This window comes from Megachile rotundata, chromosome 13 (assembly GCF_050947335.1).
Source record: "Megachile rotundata isolate GNS110a chromosome 13, iyMegRotu1, whole genome shotgun sequence".
In the NCBI taxonomy this organism is placed as follows: Eukaryota; Metazoa; Arthropoda; class Insecta; order Hymenoptera; family Megachilidae; genus Megachile; species Megachile rotundata.
In genome coordinates, this window is record NC_134995.1 from 15,884,424 (window position 1) to 15,912,417 (window position 27,994).

Sequence of the window (27,994 nt, forward strand, 5' to 3'; positions counted from 1 at the left end):
TATATTTTTTAATTTTATTTTTTTATTTCGGATGTAATGTTACATATTATCTAAATCAATGTATCGTTTTAAGAGTATTTTTACTTTATATGTGTATTTACTCGTAGATCCTTATGTTAAACTGTAAAATATTATTTTCTGCTAATTGAAACATAATTGAGTATCATTATAAGATAATCAATGCGATGATTCTATTAAAAGTCTTTAACTTGTATAGTAAAGGTTAGTTTTATAAAAGTATTTATTTATTTATTTATTCATTGATATTTAGTGAATATAATATTTTTACTCCATCATTTTTTATTTAAGTATTAAGTAGTTTTATATTTATAAATGATTAATATTATAATAATTTTGTTTTAGCTATGTACATTCAAGATATAAAATAATAACAATGCGAGGAAATAAGTAAATGATTGAAACATCTTTTGGAGACAAGATTAATCACACATATTAATAGATTTAAACAAAACAATTTTGAAAGTAATGCTAATGTCATTTGCAATGCCTTCCACATCAATAAGTAGCTCTAGAGTACCAAGTCCCATCAGTGACATGTTTGATGAAAATCCAAATAGATTAACTACGTACTTGCATCAACTTGCTGGATGTTATGAAACAGAAGTTAACATACTTGCAAAAGATCATTGTTATGCACGACCATGGAATTGGAAACCAGAGAATGTTTATGTGAAACCAATAAAAAAATTATTTTTTCCGAAGAAAACTTTATTAACGTAAGGAATAAAGCATTATGTAATTGTTAATATGGTTATTTAATGTAATTTATATGTTAAATTTATATTATAATTTTTAAAATATTAGGGATAAGCTCAATCAAGATGAAGCAATTAATATAGAAGACGAGAGCAGTGAATCCTTGATACCACCAATAGATTTTACAAGAGCTAGGCATCAAATGGATGAACTTCAAAGGTTAGCAAATTTTGCTCGACCAGATGAAAATGAAGATTGGGAAGAACAACTTGATAAAATTTTATGGACACCTGTTCAAAATCGAATATTTACTAAAGTTCTTAAAATATTTAATTCAGAAAGACTAGCAAGATTAGCTAAAACAAATTGTCCAGTAGAACCAATATATCGACGAACATCAGTCGATACAGCTGCAAGAAGATTTCGTGAAACATTAGCATCAGCTGGTTGGGATTGGAGACTTGCTCAGTGGTTACATAATCTATTGTTTGATCATCTTCCTCAAGAATACCTTGGAATTTATCTTGATATACTACAAACTTTAAGATTGAAAATTCCTCAACTAATCGATAAGATGATTGCTGTGCAACCTAACATTAATGCAAAAACTGGATCTATAACATGGGAAACTCTTGGCTCGCTTCTTAAACGAACATGGGATCCAGTTACTCCAAATTTAAACAGCAACAGACTTGTAAATATACTTTACTACATAAATTGTTATAATGTATTTATTTGTCCATATTAATAAATATAATAATTGTTATTATTGTAGAAAAAATTACCAGGAAATCCAATTTTAATAATTGTTCCTTCCGGAGTTGGCTCTAATATTTCTTCGAGACAACATAAATGGATTTCTCAATTAGGAGCTTTAGGAATGGTTGTTACTGTTCATACTCATTTAGGCTTGGCAGCTAACAGAATGACCATGATGGTGTGTATTGATCAATTAGTTCAAGCTACTAGAACTAAAATACAAGATATTAGGAGTGATTGTCCTGGTCGACCAATAATTCTTATTGGTTTTAATACTGGTGCTGCTCTTGCATGTCAGGTACAATTTTTATATCATTATATTGTTAATGTATCAAAAAATTCTCAATATTAACTTTAAATATTTATAGGTAGCACAAATGGAGCATGTAACTGCAGTTATTTGCCTTGGTTTTCCTTTTACTACAGTGGAAGGAAAACGTGGAACACCTGATGATACATTAATGGATATTCGATGTCCAGTTATGTTTGTTATAGGACAAAATGCTACACTTGTAAAACCTGATGAAGTAGAAGATCTTAGAGAAAAAATGTTGGTTGAAACAAGTTTAGTAGTAATTGGAACTGCTGATGATAATTTGAGGATATCTACAGCAAAAAAAATATCGGAAGGTATTACACAAAGTATGGTAGATAGATGCATTATGGACGAAATTGGAGATTTTGTCGGCACTATTCTTTTACAACCACATCCATTACCATTAAGACCAATGTCACTGTCAAATTATGAGAATAAAAACAATAGAAAGGAGCCACGAAAACGACGAAATTCAACAAGTAGTTCCGTCGAAAGCGAACCAAACTCACCGACTATAAAAAAATCTCGACCAACTACACCTATTTCTTCAACAGTATCCACTGGACAAAATACATCATCTACTACGATTTCCAGAGTAGGAACATTTAGTACCCAATCAAATTTAATTGCAGTATGTGGAACGCATACAAGTCATACACAAACTGTAAAACGAAAACCTCGGGTTATTAACAATCAAAAAACACATTTTGTAGAACACTTAATAACGTCTAGACTTTCTGGACAGGTAAATTTCAAAGTTTAATTGTTATCATATTAAGGAAAATTAATGCACTAACATTTATTTTTATTTCAGTCGAATTCAAATTCTGATAATGGTGGTATAACATTAAATATTGGTTCGCTAGCAAGTTTAGCACCCATTGGCCCCATACGTCTAGCTCCAGCATCGACAGATCAATCTGTACTTAATACAACAAAAAATAGTACTAAATCTTCGATCACATCGGCTAAAGTATCTAAAATTGTACCATCAAATATCCAATTACAAAATATTTCAAAAATGAAAGCAATTGGATCATCTAATAAAGGTTTTTCTAAAGTAATATCAAGTAACTACAGGCATCTTAATATTCCTGATAAAAATGGAGATACAAAGTTGGTTAATGTTTTAACAACATCCGGAAATCAAATTAGGGTTACTACTACAACTACTGCAGGTACATTTCATGTAAAAGATTATATATCCTTTTTGTCGATTCATATTTTTTCATATATATGTTTACTTCTCACAGCAATACATAGCAAACCAACAATTGTCACATCCAGTGGAAATTTGTCAAATATTTTACAAAATGGTAAAAATTCTTTTACACTTACAACTAGTTCTTCATCCGCACGTGTGTCAGCACCTTCCAGTATTTTACTCACACCAAACAATTCTGTGGCTATTAATTCAACATCATCCACACCGACGATATCAAAAGGTAGAATATTATTATCTAATCAAATACTAAGTAACTTGCCTACATTATAATATTTTTTAGCTTTTAATTGAACGTACACTAACTTTATAAACATAGGGCTATTAAGTTTTTAATTTAAGCAAAAAAAGAAAATTATTCTATCTCCTTAAAAAGAAATATTCTTTCTTAAAGCGAAACTAATCTTATTTTCTAAATTTTACATAAATGTATATAAAATAATAGAAAATTATAATGTGTATTTGAAATGTATTTTATATATTGATACAAAATTAGTCTTGAATTTCTTATACAACTAGCAAAACACAAAAATATAATAATTAAATTAGAGTACACGAAAATATGGGTAACAAAATATCATGTAAGTGTTTAATGTACAATAATTTAGAGACAAGAGCACTGGTAGGTAACATTCGTGTCATCTATTGACACATTGATTAGAATTTATATGATACAAGTATATGTATATTATTAGAATTGAATTGATATTTTTGTTAATATTATCTTTTTATCTGATTTACTAGTTTATATAAGCAATTTAAGAATCATGTATTTTCTCAATTATTTTTGTTTGAAAACTTTACATATCCTTACATGACATTATATGAATTTTATTCATATTTAAAAACATATATCATGCATGAGCACTATTAATAAAGAAATAATGATATTAATTTTATATGCAATGTATATGTATGTGAAACATTATTTTTGATTAATTTGTATTTTGCATATGTTTTTAATCCAGTATTTTAATGGTATATTCACAGAACAATTATAATGTAGTTCAGTAAATAACAGATCTTATTTTTTCTAGTCATGTTATTTTTATTATTAGACCATTTATATTATTTTTTGCACCTATGTACATAGTCTCAGAAGTTTCTTATAGATTATTCTTGTTATATAAAAAAAGTTAATACAATTTTGTCTATATATTCTTCTTTAGCATGTAATGTTACATGTCCAAACATAGCATGTATTCGTATCATTTTACAATTAATATATAAGTTTATACATTCGAGAAAAAATTTAAACGATATATTGTAAATATATTATTATTATCGTTTATTTTATGTTAAATAAACATTTTTTCATGTAATTTGAATTTATTTGTTTTCCCATCCCAATCCTATTTAACGTTAATTGTGTGCAAAATGTTGCAATCAATAATATTAAAATTTGTATTTAGCCTTATTATATTTATTTTAATAACATATATGAAGCAAAACGTAATATTAGCCAAAATGCTGTTTGAATACTTTATTTAGTATTTGATAGTTTTGCATGATTTATATTATGATTATAATCAGTTGGTGATCAGTATTAAGCATATAATTTTCCAGTTGATATACAAAGAGAAATGTGTTTTCGAATGGTGTTTACATTAATTCAATAAAGTATATACTAGTATTTATATTTTATAATATAGTTGAAACATATGTATGTATTTTATAGTGATGGACGACATGGCAACAACCAGTAGCTCTTCACATGTGGTGCTCAGTTCTACTCAGTCATTGGACACGTTCAAGATGTCACAATTACCTCGACAAGTAACAACCTGTAACAACAATAACTCTCATAACACAACATGTGGAAATGTAATTATGGTTGAAAATTCTGTTAATACTAAACCTGCTTGTTCATCGGTGATAGTTCCATTAAGTAGTCATAATACAGGGTCTATTTTACCACTGTCCAATAAAATAAAAGTTACTCATAAATCTACGAAAACAATGCCAAAAATTACAGTTAATGCATCTAATTTACAAAGAATTCACAAACCTCAAGCAGCGCAAAAGAATACTCTTGTAAATGATATAGATGATGAATTAGGAAATATATTAGATATACCAATAATATTTGCAAAAGATGATGACAATTTAAATTCCATTGAGAAAAATCTACCTTTGTCACAAACAACTACGCCTCTTGACATTTATGAAAAGAGTACATCTAAATTAAGTACTAACACTAAAGTTGTTCTCATAAGTAATAAACAAGACAAGTTGCAGCAAACAACTAACAAATTTGTGACACCTTCAACTCAAGCAATTATATGCCCTAATGTCGGTGTACAAAATCTGAACCATGTAATATTACAGACGAAATCTCAAAACCCTACAATATCCAAAGTAAAAACTACACTCCCAATACAAACTCGAACAAATCAACCTACTGTTAAGTATACCAAAATAATACTTGCAAAAAGAAATTCTCAATTAACTCATCAAAATGAAAAGAATGAACAAGTTGTCGTAACAAAAACAATTGACAAAATTAATACATCTAAATTATTAAACTTTGACAAAAATGAGATTAGATATACACAAATCACGTCAAAGCAATTATCAAACAATGATGATAACTTTGTAGATGAAACATTAGAAATAGAAGAAGCTATAAAAATGAATATTATAGAACGTAAACATACGCCTGTACATACACCTGTTGATCTACCTTCACAAATGAGTGGTAATGTAAAGGAAAGTTTTACTGAAACAAAATTTAGTGGAAACGAGAAAAATAATTCTCAATTTTCTGATGACGTAATAAACTTGCAAATTTAAATTGTTTTATATTAAGCAAAAATGTACATGTGTACTAAGAACATAATTATACAAAATTTGAAATTCTAATGTAATCGAAATTTTATGATCATAGTAACGAAATATTAAGATTATATCTTTTTGCTTTTTACTTAATAACAAAGATATAATACGTAGATTAATAATAGTAATGTTTAATTCCTTAGTTGATGCTAAATTCTGAATACACATATACACATTTCTAAATGTACTAACACTACTTAAGTTTCTAACTACACGGTCACAATCTGTTGTATATATTTAATTGCTTTCATTTTATTTACAGTTCTACTATAATCATAAATGCTAATGTGCTATAAATACATCGTATAGTTATGAAAAACTATAGATGCAGATATTCATTCCATCATTAATTCTTATAAATACAATAAACTATAATTTCATAAGGTTTTTATTTAAAAATAGTAGTTATCTCGTAACTAATTGTAAAAAATGTAACTTTGTAAATCTATAATATTATTTACAAAGTATGCACTGATTAAGACAATGTACTATTCATTTCGTATTTTCAAGTTGTGTTACAAATAATACTAACTATTGTAAGCTTTATAAAAATCTATGTATCCATCCGTAAATAATTCAGTATTATTCATAGTATTAATATATTCTTTGAATTTGTTATTTATAAAGTAATGTGTTGATATTACTGTATTTTTCACATTCACTTTTTTGGGAACTGGTACTGCTGGTTTAAATACAACACTAGTAGGATCAAATTCTATGCAAAGTTCTTCTGGGGTACTGAAATATATAAAATAATTCATTTTATTAGGAAGCATTAAACAACATATATAACTTGGTGACTTACAATTTTGCAATTTCTATAGGTAAACAACCTTCACCATTTGGTGGTACTCCCCAAGCTATATTTTTTGCCATCTTTTGTACAACACTGTGATAATGTCGCTAATAATAAACAAATAAAAATGCATTCAACAACACATATCTGTATTGTGTGGTAACGTTATATATATTTATAATTTTTATAAGTAAATACCTGCAAGGCGGTCAGTTCCCACAATGCTGTGCAATGTGCATTGCAACATTCAGGTTCTGTTAACTCTGGCTGATAAAAACCATCTCCAGTAGAACAATCAGTATCTAGTAAAATATCTGCTGCTTTACCAAGCTGCATGCTTTGTTTTATAATACTAAGAATCCCAAGTGCTATATTATGTTGTGACTGCAAAGCTACAATAGCTATTCTTTTGATAAATGCAATTAAACAGTTTTGCGTAATTCTTTTTCTTCTATGAATTAGAACCTGAATTAAAATTTTCATAAAAATATCTGTTTCTGATTGAGTTTTGCCGCAATGGATATTTAGTAAATTTTTATACAGATGTACATAAAATTTATAAGGATCAAGATTTAATGCTGAACCTTGTCCTGATAAGATTGTAAATACACATTGAATACAATATAACTGATCTCTTAATCTCAAATTACCATCTTCCATTAGTTTATTTATGACTGTTACTAAATCTTGATAGAAGTCTAAGTTTATACAATGTGCAAATCTGAAATGATTAAATGTTATTAATAATATTATAAGATTTAATACCTAATTAAATGTAACTAAAAATGATCATACTTTGCTAAACCTTCTAAACAAATTGATAAAATTTTACTATTTGGAGTTTGTTTTAAAATTCTAAAATAAATCGTAAACACTATACTCGTTATCTCAGTAAGTAACTTTTGTTTAGACTGTTTATTCTCTTCTGCTTTGGTCTCAAGTAATTCTTGTTCCACTTGCTGAAGTTTTTTATTCTTCTTCCTTTCTTTCTTGTTTAGAGCAAGAATTCTTTGCTTATGAGACATAAGTTTCTTTTGTTTCGTTTCTTCTTCTTTTTCTTTATCTAAATTTACATCTTTTATACGAAGAAATAGTAATACAGACACGACTTCAGAATGTACAGAATGAGCTTTTAATTTTATATATTGATTTAACTTCCGTACTATCTAAAAAATTTAAGATTAAAAATGTTATTTTAAAAATTTTACTATAAATTTGTGATATAAACATTTGAATTTCTTACTGTGAGAGATAATTCAGCACGTTTGTCTTCTTTGAATACTTGAGAAAAACATTTTAAGACTTCTTGTCTTACAAATTCATGTTTATTGTCAAGAAATGGGAGGAGAAAGTTTGCTAGATTAAGAGAATAATTAAAGTAAGGATGAGTTATTAGAAGATTACACATGCATGTTATTGCAACTTTGCCTAATTCAATTTCTTGTTTTTCTACTTGTCTTGTATCGCCTTTCTTTTTTCTTAATATACCAGACATTTTTTCTAACTTTTGTAAATAACGTTTATAATATCTTAATAATGTAGTTTCATAGTTTTGCAATGCTAGTGTTTCTTTTTTCACTAAAACAGAAAAAGCACTTTTAACTTGTAATTTATACTAGTAAATAGTGGCACTGCTATTTATCATTGCTACATACACTTTACACCTTCCTGTTGAAGTTGAAGAATATGATAAGATGGTAATAAATCTTTAAAAATTTCGGCTAGAGATACAGTTGCTAACTTTTGAACACTAATATATACTTCTGGATCAGCTTCATCCATAAACTCTAGCAAAGATTTGAAATTTTCACATTTACTTTCCGGTGCCTCTAAAAGACTACTAGATAGTAATCCTATTTTTAAACGTTTAGATCTTAACACTTCTCTGCGACATGCCAAAAGTTCTATTATGGATACAGGTTTCTTATTTTCATCTTTGTTTTCAGTCTAAAATATTAATTAAAATTGAGGTACATAGCGCAACTTTACAGTTAACAGTATAATATAAAATGTAATTAAGCCTTACAGATAAATTTGATTCTATTTCTATATTATCATTTTGAATATTTTGTTCTTTATCAGATTCATTTTCACCGCTTAGATTATCATCTTCTTCAATTAATCTCTTCTTTACTATTCCATTTTCAGTTTTTGTAGGAAGTAACATACGAACTTTTTTTGTACCCTCTGTTTGTATTACTTTTGATATGCTGTTTTCATACTTATCTTCTAATGTTTCCTGATTTTCTTTTCCATTGTATTTACTATTTCTTTTATCATCAGTTGTTCTAAATTATACATAAATTATAATTTTAAACCAAAATCTAAGCATTAAAATTATTATGATTTACATATCTTAACATACTTATTCAAATGAATTTGTTTCAATAAATTATAGGATTTATTTGAAACAGCATCTTTAAGAAACTCTATATCATCTTCTTCTATCATATCTAAAATGTTATCATCATGATCGCTTTCTTCTTCAACTGATTCTGCAGGTGGAGGTATCACTTTTTGAACTTGTTTTTTTTGTTTATGTCGTCTTGCTTTAAATTTTCCTTGCTTTGTAAGTTTATTCCTCTTCTGATTACTTCTTTTAATTGTACTAATTTTAAGCTTTTTCTTTGTAAGAAGAATGTAAGTAGGTTAAAAATTAGATAATTATTTTAAAGTAACATTAAATAATTTTTACTCACCCCCATTTTATTGTAATTTCAATTATTTTAAACTAAAGTATCTGTTAATTTAAATGCACATACAGTTTATATTACTGCTTTATGACAATTAATAGGTTATTTCCAATTATAATGTCAACACGTGTTTTTGTGTGTAACACGCGCCATGCTGTATGATGTGAAAATAATACATGTGCCTTTATACATAAGTATTATTATATACAATATCATTAAATATATATATGATTACAAAAACAATATCTGTTGTCTAACATAAATAATTAAAAATGAATAATTTTATAGTTAATTGAACTGTATTTAAAAACAATGTTGTATATCTTGTGTTTTAGCACCATACAAATGCTATTACGAACACACTGTATATGTATGTTACAAAGTTTGATCGCAGCATATTTACACTTGACCCATGTACATAATTTTATTCAAAAGTTATTGATATGTGAATATTAAATATGTATAATTTAAAACCTATAATTATACTCATTTGTTGCTCATAATTAAAACAATGTACTGAGACATGTATAAAAATATCATAATATTCGTTATCACGTGTTGCGTGTAAAATCTGTCTTAGTGTTTTGAACTAATTAATTGTGCTTCAAGTAGTTAATTTAACATTTCATGTTAAATTCATTCTACGAAAATCGATACAAGGTAAGTGATGTTTGAATAGATTAAAAATATTTTATATATAATAAAGGTTATGTTTTATGATTCTACTAATATCATAGTAAAATTATATATCGTTTATAGTTATTTATTATTAATGAAATATAATCACTTTTCATATTAAAAATTGATAACATATAGTATTTCAATTAATAACATGACTGTTTCACAGTTACATACATATGGATAGTAACAGTGACAACAACAACAATAATAATATAGTAAATTAAACAATTTACTTTGTTTCGATATAAAACCTGAATAAAAATAACATATGAAAGCAATTAATAATTTATGCGTTTATTAAAAAATAAGAAGGGAAATAGGGAAAAAATTGAATTGTTCTATGAATTATGATCACCATTTTTAATTTGTGAAAGTAGCGCAAAAAGAAGAAAGTTTAATACGAGTCTTGCACGAAACCATTGTTTCGTACTCGGACTACCAATCAATCTTCTCGAACAGCACATAATAGAGTCAGCGAATCTTAATGTGCTCTTACAAATTGACGTACAATAAAGACCAACATAAAACGTTAATGGCTTTCAATAGGATTAATTTACGAGTTGCATCGAACTAACTGAACACCAGGTCATAACGATTTTGTTACTCAATATATTGTTCACCGCGTAATGTATCCGTATAAATATATTGTTGTATAAAGATATACAACAAAAAAGCAATTTTTCGTATCTTATTTCTATCGAGGGACGTCCAATATTTTTGGTTAAATTAATGTGTTATGCGAACGAACAGTGTTCATTCAGCACCAACGGAATGCATATAGGAACAAATCGAGCAATAGCTCGGTATACTATTTGATGAGGACACCGATATGGAAATATGAGAAATTGAAAATTTAACAATTTAGGGATTTGGACATTTTTTAACTTAGAAATTCGAAAATGTCATTTTTGAAAATTTTGGAATTTGGTTATTCCATTTCCCTCATTGCTTGCGTACCAGAAGTTTAAATTTAGCATTTTAAAAAATCTAAGGGGACCATTAAATAATTTTTCTCGGTATATATCATATTTACTATTAAAATGTTCCTACATAACTAGTCAAATCACATTTTCGTTAAATCATGTTATATACCATTCGTATATACATACACGTGTAGAGGATTGAACACTTGTAATAAGAATTTCTTGACTATTTTCAAATCAAAATCTTATTAACTTTAAGTTGATATCGAGAAATAGTCACGTTTTTAATGAGAAAAAGTGTTACATTAAATTACATATTTAACTCTCTCTATAGATGTGATTTACCGCATATACCACGTGGTTGTTAATGCTTCAGATACAGTTATGATTCAACCTTTGCGGTGGTTACATCAATTGTCGAATGAAACTGAAAGTGACTGTTTTTATGTTGATCAGTCTTAGCGCGAGCACTACAATCCGATATTTACCGGAGAATATAGAAATTAACTTTTTCTATTATCACTTTTTTTTATAACAAATTGTATTTCGCTTCCCATTTTAATTTTCAATTTTCACGGTTGAAATAAATAAAACCGGAACATTAAAATTAAGGTATTTCTGTTCCTTCTTAAAATCAAGAATCGAAAATAAGCAGATACTGAAAATTGCAATATTCGAATGAGAATTTCTTTTAGAACATTGTAACATTTATGTAAATCCTAATCGCGAGTTAAAGCAGTGATGGGCAGATCAAGTGTATCCCCCAAAAAAATGATCAGTATATCCGTGCACGGTGAGTAAACTCTCATTATATTACCGGTTAAGTGAGTTCTTTCTGCTTCTTTTGCATTTCAATGTACGTAGATCCACGAAAATTCCAAATCTTTTAAATTTCAAGTTTCCGAAGTTTCATGTTCTCCAGCTTCCAAATTTTCAGATCCTCAAAGTTCGAAAGGCAAACTTTCTGAGAATTTTTTACTCGTGTAGTCTCATTCGTGGTAATATAACGAGAGTTTACTGTACTCAACGGTGCCAGAGCGACCACGCATACACTACTTGCATACCGTGCACGTCGTGTACTCTCGTAAGCTCGTAGATGTAGTTGCCCATCACTGAATGAAGACACCGATTACGTAAAGATACAATAGATTTTTTCTGCTTCAGTTGTTATTGTTCATTATCGATCACACGAATGATTAAATTATGCTAAAGTCGAGCCGTCATTTCATTATCGATCGCAGCATTTTGAAGTTGTTTATTAATCGTTGAACGCTGTAGAATGATCTATAAAGGTTATATCTTGAATGTTCAGACTGCACGTTAAAAAAAGACACACATTCTGTCATATAAGAATATCATCCCGGCGTTGCATCGTAGTTAAGTGAGTCAGTGAACTGTACACGAGGAACATTGTTGGTGGTTGCTTAACGTATTGCAGTAGAAAGTCGACGATTGTCACGATCGAAGCAGCCTTTCGTAGTACTACTTTTATTTTCAAAGATTTACAAAGAAAAGTTACTACAACGCATCAGGGGCGGCGAATAACGCTGCGTTTAAACGGCGCTAACGATAATCATCGAAGCGTTCGGATCTATGGATCTCGTCGAAGTGTTCGGTGATATTCTTTTCACGGCAATCGGCGTGCTGCATCAAAGTTTGCAAAGATCGTCAATCTATACGATCAAAGAAAATAGGAAAATCGCTGATTGAAATTATGAGAAGAAGCGATTGAGATCATCCATGCTCTTTGTGGACAAACGAAACGAACCAGTGTTGTATTTTAGTGAAAAGAATAAAATCATCATCGCATGTTCCACGGCATAGAAATGGATGGTCTCGTTGAGATTTTCCTTTTTTTCGGAGTCCTCTTCTATTTTTTCAACTTCAGGTAACGTATTCCTATAGCACGTTTTGCTACAGAAACACTTGTTTCGTGATTACTCTCTACGTAACAATGTCACGTCATTTTATGTAATGTTAAAGTTGTCGATTTATGAAAATCTAGGTCGTCAATACTCAATCTGCACCCGAACCAGTCTTTGTATAACAATCAAAATACTTTTTTCTTTTAATAAATAAATATCTGCTTAACATTTTCTTATTATGTGTATGTAGCTCAAGAAAATAAAGGTTGAGTACGGATGATCTAGATAGACAAAAATTACTCGAATAGATGAAGGTGTCGAGAATCTTACATACAATATCATGCTCACAATACTATAATCAGTTGTTCGCAATTTACTTCGCACATTAATCAAGATTCTTCATTACCGGCATCTATTCGAGTATCATAAGTGTATTTAAGATATATCTTTAGTTCAATTCAATGGCTTTAATAAAGACGATACTTATCGGCTTGTAATTATAATAATATCATGCTCATAATAACATATTAAATAATCTTATGCTGCGAGGATTTATCTTGCGCACGCTTTTATATACTATATGTATATGTTGCATGCAAACTTAATACGCGACGAATTGCTATTTTCATGGGGTAATACGTAAATTAACATCCGTAGTAGTGTGAAACGAGGAACGAGATAGAAACTAGAGAAACATTGCATAACGTTTACAATGTATTTTCTGTGTTTTTTATTTGTATAATATATGCGAGTTATTGAAACGTTCACCAAATAAGAATAAAGGATTATTCGATTTATGTTATTTGCTTGAAATTCATTATTCCTTGTTTGTAAGTTTGAGAAAGTAAGCGTTCCTTGAAACAAGTCTTGCATGTAAACTTCATTCAGGAGACACAAAAAGTTGTTTTCGTATAACTAAATGAGTAAAGTGTTTACAATTAGCGATTAATGTGTATTTTATGTGTGTTAAAGCGTTACGATGTACGTTATGTTGTTACTTTTTGAGTTGATTATATGTCCATTTATTTTTTACTGCAAAACGTAATTTTTTTATACCCGTGACTTGCATGCATCTGTATTATCATTATACAAGGAAGCGTGAACTTTTTTTGGAAGAATTTATTCATAAATAGAAATCAAGTAATTGTGGAAGACACGATTTAGACGATAAAATATTTAACTCCTAACACCTAAAATATCTAATTTTTGAGAAGTTATTGCCCTTATATTTTTTACTTTATATACAGTAGATGCTATCTTATAGAAATGATATTGGGTATGCAAATACTTATAAGTTGGTAATATCATTGCAATGTAAATCCAAGGCAAATTCATCATTGATAACAATAGTACAAGACATTTTTAATTGCTAAATCATTATTACCGCGATTTATGTTGGATTAATTATTGTTTCTTATCATATCGATGAAGCACTTGTTTATAACGTTATGTATAATCGATATGCGTCTTTTCGTAGTTTGTTTTTTCACGATTTTGTTATCAACTTGGACTTTGACAATTATTGTTAATAGGGATTATAAACCTTATATTTGTTTTATTCGAAAAAATATTCATAAACAACAAAATCAAACAATTCATATTGGTGTAATGTTCGTAGTACAAAGTACGTATACGTAGTCGCCTATTCTTCTTTGAAGAAGACTTGGCATTGTCCAATGAATTTTTACACGGAGTAGTGTTAGCAACAGTGCTAATAAATAACTTAAAAAAAAAAAAAAGAAAGAAAAACGACACAACCATATTTGCTTTATCACGTCTGCAACAATGATCTACGATAGTAATCTATTTTCTCTGAGAAAATCTGCAGTTATGTATGGACGAAGTAACCGATTTCTGGTTATACTTATTTCTGACGCAGTACATCGTAACATTTAATACGGTTTTATATAACTGATACGTGATCTGTTCGTGCAATTCAGATCGCGTGACCAGGAATCTCTTTCTCCGAGCGATATCGATTTGATTGTTTTTATAAAATTTATCACAATATTCAATGTTAAATAATTACATTGTCAATCATACAATTTTCGCTTATCTTTACATGTAGATTACTTTCGAGAAATTATTCTGTATTTTCTGGTAAGCGTTACAATATTAATTATAATCCTTGACATTACCGATTCAAAACATATTAATAGATTTTCCAAAATTATATAATGTTTTAGTTATATTTGTAGGCGAATGTAATTTTTTCTTATAAGGTTATTCGAAATGAATCTGAGTAGAGTAATAGGGTTCAAAGCTTACGAACTCTCTAATTTTGGACTTATCTCAGTAACTTTATTACAGACAGAAAAGATAAAAGAGTCGTGAATATATTTGTGGTTGTTGATTCTGCTGTGAATATATTCTAATACAGCGATCGCAGAAATTTACAAATTTTGCAACAAATTATTGAAATCAAATGATTTCTTTATTGTATTTTAAATACAACTAATTTTCAATGACTTCCATTCGTTATGAAAGGAAAAAACCGGGCAGATCTACGATTAAAGAATCGCGTGTTTCAACTGCGACATTTTTTTACATTTCATCTACCGATAAAGGCAGTAGCGATCCGATTTGTAGGTCAGACAAAGAAAGTAACAAACCTGCTTTTGCTTCCTTCACTTTTAAAATTACCAAACAATCATCATTCTGCAAACTAAGTCACGCGTCTTTTATCACGTACCGTATAGAGTTTGTTAATTAAAGCAGTAATGGGTACAGTGCATGAACATGCAAGTGGTATACACCCACAGACAATGGTTAGTAGTCGATTTCTCGATACAACAATTTAAAACTTTGAAATTATCAAATTCATAATTTCATAAATGTCCAAATCTCTGAATACCCAAGTTCTTAAATACCTAACTTCTTATACAGCTAAATTCCAAAGTTTCTAGACACTGGATCTGTTTATTGTAGCTTTACACGATACTTTGAAATCTTTGCTTTTGTATAACACGAACAATTTCTAACTTTTTCGGAGTCTATGTAATTTGCAAGGTTAAAGAGATATATTTATAAGGAAAAGAATAAGGAAATTGCTTCCGTTTGGTCCCAACAACTCTGTTCTGCGTCGATCCGTTAAAAATATCGGAGATCAAGCGTAAATAATACACGATTATGTTTCAAGTGCAAACCCCGTAAAATTGCGCTTGTATTATATTTCGTTCATGAATGAAAATGAGAACGATGTCTTTCTCATACATCCTTCGTTAACGCGGCGACTAGTTGCATTAAAAGCAATTTTATCTTCGACTAATCTAAATATTCGAATTACACTGTTGTGTACATTCAAGTACTAATAGAAATATATATTTTTTATGTAATCGTAGGGCTTCCAGCATGGTCGATGTACTCTCAACACGTTTACAAGAAGTTTATGCAAAATGGGAAACCAGAACGGAAGTAACACGAAATCCAGAGTCGTCAACGACTCGATTGTCACTAGACGGTAAAATTTTTCTCAAATAATCGGGGATAATAAATAACAGAATAATTCGTATCATTAATGTTACAGAACTTCGTCGTGCTGGTCAACAATTGCATAGGAAGAAGATACAAGATAGAGAGCAAGCAAGAAAGATTCGAGAAAACTCTTTGTTTAAAATCAAAGAAACCGAACCATTGGCTCCTCTTGTTAAAGAAAAATCTTCGTATTTGCATTTTTGCTGCAATAACTGTACTCCATCATCTAAAGTGAGTTTTTTACATAGTATTTGTGTTGTTGCTTAAACTTCAAGGAAGATTTCCGTATTGTATATGCTGTTATAATATTTAATCAGGCCTAGATTAAGCTCTAAAGGCACTTGCACACCGAAAATTACACAATTCAATCTTCGAACCATGAACCATGCATTGAAAAAATAATATCTAAAGAAAAAGTAAAGTTTCAACGTTTTAAAATTCCAAAGTTCGAATTTTCAAGTTCTATATATATATTTATATTAATTTCTCGATAATTTCCGTGTCTTGTACAAGTATTTGTTCAACTTTTTAACTGAACATTTTGTATCTTCGCATTTTCTGATGATCTTTTTAGCACGCTCTTCTTTAGCACTAAAAATACATCTAGCTTGCGATCTTGTATCCAGACTACGTGTAGAATTGTGAATATTATGTTTTAACACGTGTACGTTTTTCCTGAGAATCTTATTTATTCATTTATAATATATTGCTAACGATTAATAGTGAATACTTGACGAAATTAAGCGTTTAATCGTGTATAATTTCTTAAATATTGAGTGAAGATAGTGTTCGTAAAAAAAAAATGTTAAATTAACAACGAAATCTTCTATCGTAATACATGAAAAAATATGATTTTTTTATGTGTAGTGAAGAAATTTGAGAGTTCTTGTACAAGTGAATATATAATTACGTTCGTTATCTAATTGACACACCATCTTTCTGCTCGCACTTAATTATATAACTATTTCATCGAATTCATCTGATAAATAGAGTAATAATTAAAATTTACACGCGATTGCGTGTTATGTATTATATACATATATAAATTTCACGACGCAATTTGATTATTTGTAATTATAGTGATTATATATAATTTTATATTTTATTCAAGCATGATAACGTCATTGTAATTTTTTTTTGTTTCTTCCATACTATTTGCAAAGAGGAAAATAATATAAATTAAATACAATGTATATTTATCGGTTTATTACGACCATTGATAAAAATAGTATAATTTCAATCGTAATAATAATTGATCATCCTCAAAGTTTAACTAATTATTTTCGTGCGCTGATGCTCGTGTATCAATGAATTATGTATCAGCAAAGTTCAAATATAATCGGCATTCTAGTAATGATAGCTGACACAACCACAACAAAAAATAAAAAAAATGTATGAAGAACCACGTGGACTTTTTTCACGATGGTTGCGTATTATCGTGGTTCATGGATACCCAGTACATGTAAGTCAACAACACATGATTGAAATGATATCTTCCTTGATTTTTTTTCTACAACAAAGTAGTGATAAGAAATGAAGTTTTTGCCATGCAGATTTGCACTTTAATTTTATTAATAAAGTGATCTAATTTTTCTTTCCTTACAGAACTCATTGGTAAATACTATTAACAAACAGCATATGCCATTCGGTTTGAATATACTGATAGTTAATCCAGGCTCGTCATTGTTTTCCAAAGTGTTTAACTGTATTTCGCATGTTTATAATTTTAAAGAGTACGATTATCCGAGGATAACGCAAACGGTATGTTGTAGATGTGAAACTGTTTTATAGGCGTTCAATGCTTTGAATCATATCTCATGTACATTTTGTAGAAAGTTATATTTTACAGGTTCTTCAAGATGAAAGATTGAAAGAAGCTATCATGCTAACTGCTTCACAAACAGTTAGCAATGAAGGTTGTAGCGAAAACGTGGCCGTGGCAAAGGCACAGGATAGAGCTAAAACTATATTATATCAAATGGAAAGCAAATTGAGCAATATTTTACTTAAAATAACTTCATGGATTTTGTACAAATTATTGCCATGTTTCATACAATCTGCTATAGTATTACCCTCTCAGATAGAAATGTTGAAGAAGGCAAATGAAACTGGCATTCCTTTGATATTACTTCCTTTACACCGCAGTCATCTAGATTATATCATGATCAGTTTCATTCTGCTAATGAACAATATTAGGAATCCGTTGATTGCAGCTGGTGATAACCTGAAAATTCCATTTTTTGGGTACATTTTTTCTTTTATTATAATCAACATGTTGTTTATTGTATAATTTTATTTCGTCGTAAAATATTGTATGATTAACTGGTTGTAACTGTTTCATCAAATAGGTGGTTTTTGAGAGGTTTAGGTGCATTTTTTATAAAACGTCGGATTGACCCCGTTATAGGCCGCAAAGATGTTCTTTATCGTGCTACTCTTCATACATACGTAATGGAGAGCTTACGAGCGGGTCATAACATAGAATTCTTTATAGAGGGTGGTCGCACAAGAACTGGCAAACCATGTATGCCAAAAGGCGGCATTTTGAGTGTCATCGTTGATGCATACATGGATGGAATTATTGAAGATGCACTATTAGTACCTATTGCGATAAACTATGAGCGTCTTGTGGATGGGAATTTTGTTAGAGAACAGCTGGGTCAGCCAAAGAAAATGGAAACTTTTAGGTCTACGCTTCAAGCAATATGGTCAACCTTAAGGGGCAATTATGGTATCGTTAAGGTTGACTTTTGCCAACCTTTTTCACTTAGGGTAAAATCTTCTTAATAATCCTTTATATCTTACAACTTTCCATTAGATTTTCGTAATTACTATTCAACTTTACACGTACTTTTATTTCGTAGGAAATGTTAAAATCTTTTCAAAACCAACAAAACAAATTAACTGGAGGACAAAAAGTGGCTGTTGAGAAACCTTTAAAGTACACGATGTCGAGTTCATCACTTTATGGTACAGATGTCATAGCGGAAGAATATCGCCAGTTAGTTGATAATATTGCACGACATGTTGTACATGGTAAGAAAAGAGAATTTATACTATAAAAGAGAAACAAGTTTGTCTCTAGATCCTTAAATAATAACTTAATAATTTTTAGATTGCGCCAGTTCAATGCCTATAATGTCTACCAATGTTGTTGCATTTTTACTTCTAAACAAATTTCGAGATGGCTGTACTTTGGACAAACTTGTTGAAGCGTTTGAGATAATAAGACAAGATTTAGAATCTCGCAATCATGATATTGCATTTTGTGGTGAAAACATTGATATCATAAATCATGCAGTTAGTAAAATTTAATATGTTGAAAATAATATATTGTATTAAAAATTTATATATAATTTTTTTTTATTTCCTTTTTAGCTCGATATTTTAGGTCCAGGTTTAGTGAAACAACAACGACAAGAAATTACGGAAGCGATTAGTGGTCAGACAGTCAAATCGAATGTTGTGATTGCAATCCGTCCTGTATCGATTTTACCTAATGTAATCGAACTGTCTTATTACAGCAACACAATGCTCATATGTTATATTATGGATAGTGTAGTAGGTAAGAAAATAAAAATAAATTAACAAGTTTGTGATGATTTTACATATTTTGTTGATTATATTTTCAGTGACAGCTTTGTATGCTGAATTGCAATCGCAAATCAATGACCCAGTCACTATTGCGCAAAATAATATTACAGTATCTCGGAATTGTTTAATTCAGAGTTCGCTTAAACTTTGTGATATTCTTAAATACGAATTTATTTTTTGTAAACCATGCCAAGAATTGGAGTCTGTTATTATGGAAACTATTCAAAATTTGTCGCATACAGACATCATTACTTTACAAGAGGTATTATACAATAATGTAACTATTATGTCGATTGTGGATATTATTTATTCAAATTATTTGTCAGGAATGTTGTTTACCGGAAGAATTGTGGAGTAAAAGATACGCACATACCTTCGATGATAGTTCGGATGAAGAATATTATAATGCAAATAGAACTAAAAGTATTGAATATAAAGTAAGCTATTTCTTACAGTTTGAAATATATTTTTGTATTATAACCATGATAATTTGTATTAATGTTTCTCGACAGCTGAGTTTATTACCAGAACACGCTGAACGTATGGAATTTCTTCATATGTTGTTACGACCATTAGTTGATACGTATACTTTCAGTGCTTTTACTCTTAGAAACTTAGTAGGACGATCACTTTCTGAAGGAGATTTAATTCATGAAATTTTAAGTGAATTGAAAACGAATTTAGATCGTGGTATTGTAAATTATGGTAAATAACTTCCGTTTTCTTAAACTATTCTAAAATAATATGTTATTATAAAATAGTATATCGTTTATTTTTCTTTTGTAGGTGAAAGTTTGTCTGTTGATCCAATAAAAAATTCTTTAAAATTGTTTGAAAAGTGGAATGTTTTGGAATGTCATCCACAAGAAAATGTTAAAATTTGTTACTTGAAGGATGAATATGATACAGATTCAGCTGTAATGAAAATCTACAATACTATAGCAACTTTTAAATGGATTAGAAACATACATTGAAACTTACATTTCTTGATAAATTTCCACAATGTACTGTTTTTTACATGAAAAAAATCTTATAACACTTTGTATATACTACTTTACAAGTTACTTTATGACTAAATTTTCGTAAATAGTTACATAATCATAACGTTGTACAGTTAGATTTGATTTGTTAGTTACAGATACGAATTCTATACGAAATGGTTAATGTGATATTACTTTACATTGGTGATAAAATATTATAGATTTATAATTTCCTTAATAAAAATAATTTTACGTATTATTAGATTAATTACAAATGAGTTGTTTAATAATGTTAACACAAAGAAAATATTTTTAGTAAATTTTTATATAACTAGTTAAAAAGTTTTATATTAAACATAAAAAAATAAATGAAAAATATAAATACTTCACCTTTTTAATGTATTTTAAAATTTAACAATCGATGCAATTGGATAACTTCTTCGCATACTCATACATTTTTCCCTATCAATAAATAATGCATCAACTTTGGATTTTAGATCAGTTTCTAAATTGGATCTAGTACGTAAGAGTTGTTGATGTTGTGCTTCAAAACTCTGCAGTTTTAAATTCATGTTATGTATCATTAAATTTATAGTTTCAACTTCTTCGACCATTCTGAAACAACGAACGGAAAGAAAGTAAGATTGAAGTGTACGTGTTCATGTTGAAATGTAGTACTCTTATTAAGTTTCTGTAATGTACCTAATCTGAGCATAATCTCTGCACAGCTCTGCTTCGGGTCGATGTGTACGACTCTCCAGACGCGTATGTGCAACTTTTACGGCAGAACTTTTATCTGCAATAGCTTTTTGCATTAATTGTAAATTTTTTTCAATTTCAAAGATTTCTTGTTGAATCTAAATCCAAGAAAAAATATAATCCAAATTGTATTACCACAAGACTTAAATATTATTGTAATTACTTTATACAAATGTATTTGTAATTTTTCTTTTGCTTCCAGCATTTCTGTGGCCCTTCTAGCCAGAGCATTATTTGTATTGCCCCATGCTTCCCACATGTCATGGCCAACCGCGTTTATCGCAGTTTCTATGTCACTTCGTAATTGACTTGATTTTGATCTTTCCGTCTGTGACTTTTTCACTATACCATTGGAAGCTTCCACCCAAGATTCTGCTTCTGTAACACTTAAAGTGAGATTTAATAATTCAACATTTAAATCGTTACCATTTACTTGTACAGATTGTATTATGTATTTACCTAGGATCATATTTTTCAATGCCACCATAATATTTCAATCCACGACTATAGTTGTTCATTTGATGACATGTGATGTCAATACCTAGGGCAGATTCCTTATTTCTAATGTCAATTTCTAATTGATTTTGTATTGCTCTACTATTTGTGAGCTAATAAAGTGGAAAAAAGCCTTTTAAAAATGCAAATAGTACAGATTGTTAAATGTACAATTATAATATTAAACCTACTTGATTAATGCATTTATCAGTAAAGTGCTCTAATTTATTCTGACAATTCCTAACTACTTCCACTTCCTTTAGAAGAGCATTTTCAGCTTGGTCATGAACCAAGTCAGAACCTATTTATAATTTTACATAATATATCAACTTTGAACACTTATAATACTTACTAGCTTTTAGCACACAAAGAAATGCACTAAACCTGTTCTGGCTTCACGATAGTACAAACATTCTTGTGCTATATGCAATTGACCCTCTAAACTTTGTATCGTTGTTTGTAAACCTCGACGACATTCTTGCATCTTTGTATTTTCTATTATCAACCGTTCTAATTCTGCAGTCACTTCATTTCTCCAAAAAGTGGTGTCTGTAATTCTTTCTCCTAATTTACGACCAGTTTCTGTTTGACCATTTTGTACTGCCTCATCTGCTTCTCTGCAAATACAACAATACAATGTAATATGAATTGTTGTTATTATTTAAATTCTAACTATTATGCATATTAAAATGTGTACACAGTTAAACCTTAAACGTATTGCAAAATTTACCGCATCATCCGAATGGTATCTTGACGTAAGTTTTCAGAAAAATTTCTATTGCTATCTGATTCATTATAAAGTTTAAGCTGATTTTGTACCCATTCATAAGAACTGTATCTTGTATAAAGTGCAGCTCGTGCTGCATGTGAAGGATTTCGATCAAACCCAGTCACCATATTTGGAAATTTCAATGGTTCTGTAGCCATACCATTTGGCATGTAACAGGTATCAGAGAGCAAGTTTGTCATAGGCTGAGCAGGTCTGAAGAAGAAAGAATTATCAAAGAAAATATAGACCTCATAGTTTCAAACAAATACTTTTAAACGTTGAAATTAATTCCTTACAAAGGAGCTGCTTCCACTGTTTCATATCCCAAAGTAGGTCGCCATGGATGTGGTTTTGGAGTTTTATAAAATTCTCCAACTCTGATTGGAATTGGTGGACCAGCAATTTGTTCCATACAAGGTAATACACCCACTGTACTCCATGGTTGAAGTTGCTAAAAAATAATACCAAATTAACATGTAATAACAAATTATTTATCATTTAAATTTGTAAAATTATTTACAAACCGAATACATAACAGTTTCTTTTTTAGTTTCCATTTTAGTATTATCCATTACTATGTTGTAAATTTAAATATTTGTTTCAGATATTTAAATTGTAATATTGACAGTAATCAAATCGGTGATTGAAATTTCATTTAGTTAAATGTTCAATTTTACAAAATATATGAACTGATTAAATTCAAAATGGAAGTTTATTTGAAATCCGGAAAGGAAGTTGTCACGTGACGTCTGTCATATGATTCTAGTCAGGTGCTCCGTTGCTTTCTGCTCGATTGTAGACGATCAGTACTTATCTGACTCGCCCAAATCAGTTTCATTAAAAACATCATGACACGATTTCGTTGTGTTTTTACTCATATTCTTATATTACTACTTACGTATCAAATTTCACCATTGTACGCCGATAATGCGGTACCTGTATTATTATGGGGTGGTTCCGTCAATTCAGATTTAGCAACAAGTGCAGTGAATCCATTTTTAAAAACTACAAGTAAAGAATTCGAATCATTTTTGCATAAAAAATTAGATAATTTACCTCCTGTTCTTCTTTATGTGAAAGATAATTTGTGCGTCGAGGATTTAGTAAAACATAAAGAGGTTACTATACACAGTTGAACAATTTTAAGGTTACATATTTGTATTTATAGATTTAAAAATTAATCCAATGTTTTAATATTTCAGCCTCTTCAAAAAATTGTACCTAGTGATTCTTTGCATTATTTTCCTGCAGTTGAGGAAGCAGTGAATACACTCGAAGATTTATCTTCGTATAATCAGACCTATAATGATTACGTAGATTCTGTATCTGATGGACAACTATTGATTATGCCAATTAGCAATTTAGATGTTATTCCAGAAACGTACAAAACAATAAAAGAATCCAGTCCTAATTTGATAGCTGTTCTCACTGGAAAGTCATGTAGTTATAGACGTTTTGAAAGAGTAAAAAGAGCTGACACTGATGATAAGGAAAAGCTTCAGAATTTCACTGTTACCATGGATAGAGTATTAATGTATGCTAGTCGGCCTCTAATGATAAAGGTAATTCTAGAAGTCAGTTTTATTTCAATATTATCATTACTATTTTTATATGAAAATAATGTTATAGGAACAAGATGGAACAATGCCTATAGATCTTCCTACAAAATATACACCCACAGAAAAATCATGTAATGAATCTTTATGTTTGACTCTCACCTTCAATGGAACTGATAAACCTGTTAAATACCAGCTTACTTTCATTTTTGAAGTTAAAACTGCTGGATATTATACACTTAAAACAGTTGATTATGCATCATATACAAGCTTAAATAGTACTGGCAATCAACAAAACTTAATAGCAGATACAGATATTGTATTTCCATTCAACTTCTCATATCACTGTTCACAGAACACGACTTTCTTTTCGAATACAACCTCTTTAATTATTACAAATTTACAAGTACAGCTTGATGTACCACTAAAAAATAATACAAAAACATTTGATGATGCATATGATTGTGTTGGTTTTACTACAATTCCAATTTGGACAGGAATATTTGTTACTGCCATATTAGCCATGATCATGATTTGGGCCCTTACTATGATTATAGATATACGTACAATGGATAGATTTGATGATCCTAAAGGCAAAACAATCACTATTTCAGCTCAGGAATGATATAGTAATGATAAATTTGTAGAAATTTTATGTAAATATATATCATAAATAGATGTGACTTAATAAATTGTTCTATAAGTTATCAGTTTCATGTTGATAACTTATGTAATGTTTATCAAAGTAGTTAGACATTGTAAAATTTATTTTATTCTAAAAATAATACTTCATTGTAAGAAGATCAATTAAATCATTCCAGTTACCTAATATTACATATTTTGTATTAGTGTTTGTGTATTTCTTATACACTGTATTATTTCTTCTGCATAATATTTGTAACAATATAATTTATAATTTATAAGCAGTATTGTTATATAATGATAAAAAGCACACTTGAAAATAGCATAACTGATTAAACATGGCATAAAGTTTATAAATAATATTCATGTGACATCTTCTGTCATAATATATTATGCATTGATCATACATCAAATACATTAAATACTGTAAAAGTTATCTACATATATATTTATAATATACATATAATACAAATACATGTATAAAATATCTTAACAAATTTTGTAGTATTTCATCAATTTTTAATTAAGTTTTAGTCATTTTTCCTTGTTTGTAATATTGTCAAAATATGTTTTATGAGAATACATTAACAATGTTTAATAAATAAGAAATGTCTAATATACAAAAAGTATTAGACCAAATGAATTTATTATATATTACCTATACTTTACATGCTGGAATTTTTGTATCATGTATTACAATGAATACCATAGAATAAGATGGTAAAAGAATTGGTTGTGTGAAATTTAATATGACTGGTTCAAATGATGGTAAATTTCCATTAGGTTGTAATCGTAATATTTTTCCATTTAGTTTTATAGCTCTAAAAATAAATGAGATGGAACAAAGTATCTTGTATAAGTTATTAAATAAATGATATTAATAATTATCATAATTACCTTGACTGTAAATAGACTGAAGTAAGTGCATATAAATACACCTTTGCATCTTTATGGAGTACAGGAACTTCTTGAATAATAATATGAACAGGAATTTCAGCTATATTTATTCCATATATGGTAACTGCAGGAACTTTGTTAATCAATGCTTTCTCAGGAGTACAATGTGCATAAAGTCGTACATGATCAGAATTGTTTGCTGTTGATATTTCTAATACTTTTTCTGATACAAACTGTTTATAAATTACACTGACCCACCAATCAGGATTTGGTATAAGATCAGGTCCAATCATAGCATAATTTCCACCAAATAGTGACTGTCTGGTAACAACATTTAAATTTGCACTAGCACTGTATCCTAATTTATCAAGCCATAAAAAACCAGCCACAAATCTATCTGACAAATTTGGAGCACCTCCACCATAAGCTGTACTAGTCTCAGCTAGAATTTAAATTTTTCTATAAATCATGTAAAAGATATTTCACATTATATGTTGGAATATATAATTACATACACAACCACATAGAAATATTTTTTCCTGACAATTGAATTGCTTTTTTTATAGACTTTATTTGTTGTGGCAAATAATTAAAGACTGAAATATTTATGAAATCAGTTACTTTAGCTTCCCTTCCATTAAGGTAATATTGATGCCAAGTAACATAATTTACACTGTTCTGATCATTTTCCAAAAATATTTCTGCATAATGCTCTCCTACATGATTTGTGTCTCCTACATGATTTACTTCTGGGCCCACAAGAAGACTTTCATTATATCCTGCTTCATTTAATAGGTTTCTCAATTGATAGTAATCATTTGCTAGCTGAATTGCAGTAACAGTTCTATTAAATACATGATAAAAAGAATTAGGCTCTGAAATTATATATAGTATATCATTGAAAGCTCACTAAATAAAGATATAATTATGAAATAAAATTTTACCATTTCCTAATTGCCAATCCAATTTCATATTTTTTTCTTTAGCAAATGAGATTATACTCTTAGCATTGGTATTATCCCAGGAACCATTTGCATTTCTAATTAATACATTTAAATCGAAGATCATCCGCAAGTTTGATTTTATTGCAAAGTTATATAAATTTTCAAAATGTATCTTATTGATTGTAAAATTGCTTATATCTTGACCATCTACTGCACTAATTACTTTTTTGGAACTTATTTCCACTGTCTAATTAAATAGTGTATATACATTAGTATTTAAATTATTTTATAGCATATAACAAAATGTTAGAAATGTTGAATACATGTTTATAATCCATTAGTGTCATACTTCTAAACCAACCTTATTAAAATGTAAGCAATCAGCAGATGTACCACCTACTCGAACATAAGCAGGTGAAAGATGATGAGCTAAATTTATAAATTTTTCATTTGTAATTGGAAGATCTTCCATATCACGAAGTAAAGATGTATCCAGACCAAAGGATAAAAATTTGTCTGATACTACATGCAAACGAGTTGCATTTAAATTAAATATATAAGTATTCACTGTTGGATTTGTCATATTATTTAAGTTCCATACTGACAATATCAGAAATATTATACAGAAGCCTAATAGAGTTAATCTCAAATTGGGATGTAATACCGATTCTGAAATTTAAAAATTAACCAGACATATAAAAATCCGTTGAATATATCAATTCAACATCAGGAATATCGTAAGGAAATGTATGCAACGTTCAAATGAATCAGACATGACATGCGCAGAAGTAAACAAAAGTTCGTCGTCTGATGGATTTTTAACCTTTCGTCGAAAGAATGTTAAACTTAAATACTTACGAATTCGAATTTCGTTGAACTTTTCATACTGATTTTTACTTTGATTATCTAATATAAAATAGCTCATAATTTTTAAAATTTTATAAGCCACTTAAATCCTTCAAAATATCATATGAAATACTCTTATTTCACTTCTAATAGGAAATAAATGTGTTTATCAATAGTTTATCAAACATAAAACTTCCAATTATAGCTCATATCAAATGTGTCCTGAAAATT

General features: G+C 29.0%; 6 protein-coding genes across 16 annotated transcripts; 3 read left to right on the plus strand and 3 right to left on the minus strand.

The window, feature by feature from the left end:
• The first annotated feature begins 107 nt into the window (after positions 1–107).
• On the plus strand, positions 108–6,787 carry Rcd1 (Reduction in Cnn dots 1). Of its 2 annotated transcripts, none has more exons than XM_012297973.2 (8): positions 108–222; positions 364–737; positions 826–1,411; positions 1,493–1,774; positions 1,845–2,537; positions 2,607–2,970; positions 3,046–3,237; positions 4,693–6,787. In XM_012297973.2, exons 2-8 carry the CDS (start codon positions 487–489, stop codon positions 5,805–5,807), a joined length of 3,483 nt encoding a protein of 1,160 aa, XP_012153363.1. In that variant the 5' UTR covers positions 108–222; positions 364–486; the 3' UTR covers positions 5,808–6,787. The 2 variants fall into 2 exon arrangements, with proteins under 2 accessions (XP_012153363.1, XP_012153364.1); XM_012297974.2 differs by lacking the exon at positions 108–222 and having other exon boundaries at positions 596–737; positions 826–936; positions 1,056–1,411.
• Positions 4,626–9,485, minus strand: Noc3 (Nucleolar complex protein 3). Of its 4 annotated transcripts, none has more exons than XR_013040336.1 (11): positions 9,345–9,485; positions 9,011–9,270; positions 8,672–8,933; positions 8,301–8,592; positions 7,889–8,223; positions 7,441–7,811; positions 6,844–7,366; positions 6,655–6,752; positions 6,382–6,587; positions 4,873–4,962; positions 4,626–4,798 (listed from the first exon to the last, which is right to left on the minus strand). XR_013040336.1 is itself a non-coding variant. In XM_012297975.2 (11 exons), the coding sequence occupies exons 1-10, from the start codon at positions 9,348–9,350 to the stop codon at positions 4,921–4,923; spliced, it is 2,364 nt and encodes a 787-aa protein (XP_012153365.1). In that variant the 5' UTR covers positions 9,351–9,485; the 3' UTR covers positions 4,626–4,798; positions 4,873–4,920. The 4 variants fall into 4 exon arrangements, 3 of the variants coding, with proteins under 3 accessions (XP_012153365.1, XP_076395167.1, XP_003708611.2); XM_012297975.2 differs by having other exon boundaries at positions 4,873–4,931; XM_076539052.1 differs by lacking the exon at positions 4,873–4,962.
• mino (glycerol-3-phosphate acyltransferase mino) lies at positions 4,716–21,130 on the plus strand. Of its 6 annotated transcripts, XM_076539050.1 has the most exons (14): positions 11,328–11,554; positions 12,255–12,830; positions 16,149–16,267; positions 16,334–16,512; positions 17,887–18,042; positions 18,131–18,525; positions 18,630–19,053; positions 19,146–19,317; positions 19,397–19,581; positions 19,660–19,846; positions 19,914–20,137; positions 20,202–20,312; positions 20,388–20,580; positions 20,662–21,130. In XM_076539050.1, exons 2-14 carry the CDS (start codon positions 12,751–12,753, stop codon positions 20,847–20,849), a joined length of 2,613 nt encoding a protein of 870 aa, XP_076395165.1. In that variant the 5' UTR covers positions 11,328–11,554; positions 12,255–12,750; the 3' UTR covers positions 20,850–21,130. The 6 variants fall into 6 exon arrangements, with proteins under 6 accessions (XP_012153369.1, XP_012153370.1, XP_076395165.1 ...); XM_012297979.2 differs by lacking the exons at positions 11,328–11,554; positions 12,255–12,830 and adding an exon at positions 4,716–4,838; XM_012297980.2 differs by lacking the exons at positions 11,328–11,554; positions 12,255–12,830 and adding an exon at positions 9,841–9,998.
• LOC100877527 (tektin-3) lies at positions 18,629–25,857 on the minus strand. 2 transcript variants are annotated; one of them, XM_012297959.2, is made up of 9 exons: positions 25,735–25,857; positions 23,175–23,329; positions 22,840–23,091; positions 22,494–22,726; positions 22,301–22,410; positions 22,074–22,222; positions 21,778–22,000; positions 21,558–21,712; positions 18,629–21,470 (listed from the first exon to the last, which is right to left on the minus strand). In XM_012297959.2, the coding sequence occupies exons 2-9, from the start codon at positions 23,288–23,290 to the stop codon at positions 21,260–21,262; spliced, it is 1,449 nt and encodes a 482-aa protein (XP_012153349.1). In that variant the 5' UTR covers positions 23,291–23,329; positions 25,735–25,857; the 3' UTR covers positions 18,629–21,259. The 2 variants fall into 2 exon arrangements, with proteins under 2 accessions (XP_012153349.1, XP_003708662.1); XM_003708614.3 differs by lacking the exon at positions 25,735–25,857 and adding an exon at positions 23,403–23,542.
• LOC100880959 (uncharacterized) lies at positions 23,727–25,969 on the plus strand. The gene is made up of 3 exons (XM_003708561.3): positions 23,727–23,996; positions 24,081–24,440; positions 24,508–25,969. Exons 1-3 carry the CDS (start codon positions 23,727–23,729, stop codon positions 25,057–25,059), a joined length of 1,182 nt encoding a protein of 393 aa, XP_003708609.1. The 3' UTR covers positions 25,060–25,969.
• Positions 25,704–27,979, minus strand: LOC100880847 (heparanase-like). The gene is made up of 6 exons (XM_076539059.1): positions 27,776–27,979; positions 27,279–27,586; positions 26,918–27,164; positions 26,489–26,848; positions 25,974–26,415; positions 25,704–25,897 (listed from the first exon to the last, which is right to left on the minus strand). Exons 1-6 carry the CDS (start codon positions 27,840–27,842, stop codon positions 25,735–25,737), a joined length of 1,587 nt encoding a protein of 528 aa, XP_076395174.1. The 5' UTR covers positions 27,843–27,979; the 3' UTR covers positions 25,704–25,734.
• Between the last annotated feature and the right edge of the window lie 15 nt (positions 27,980–27,994).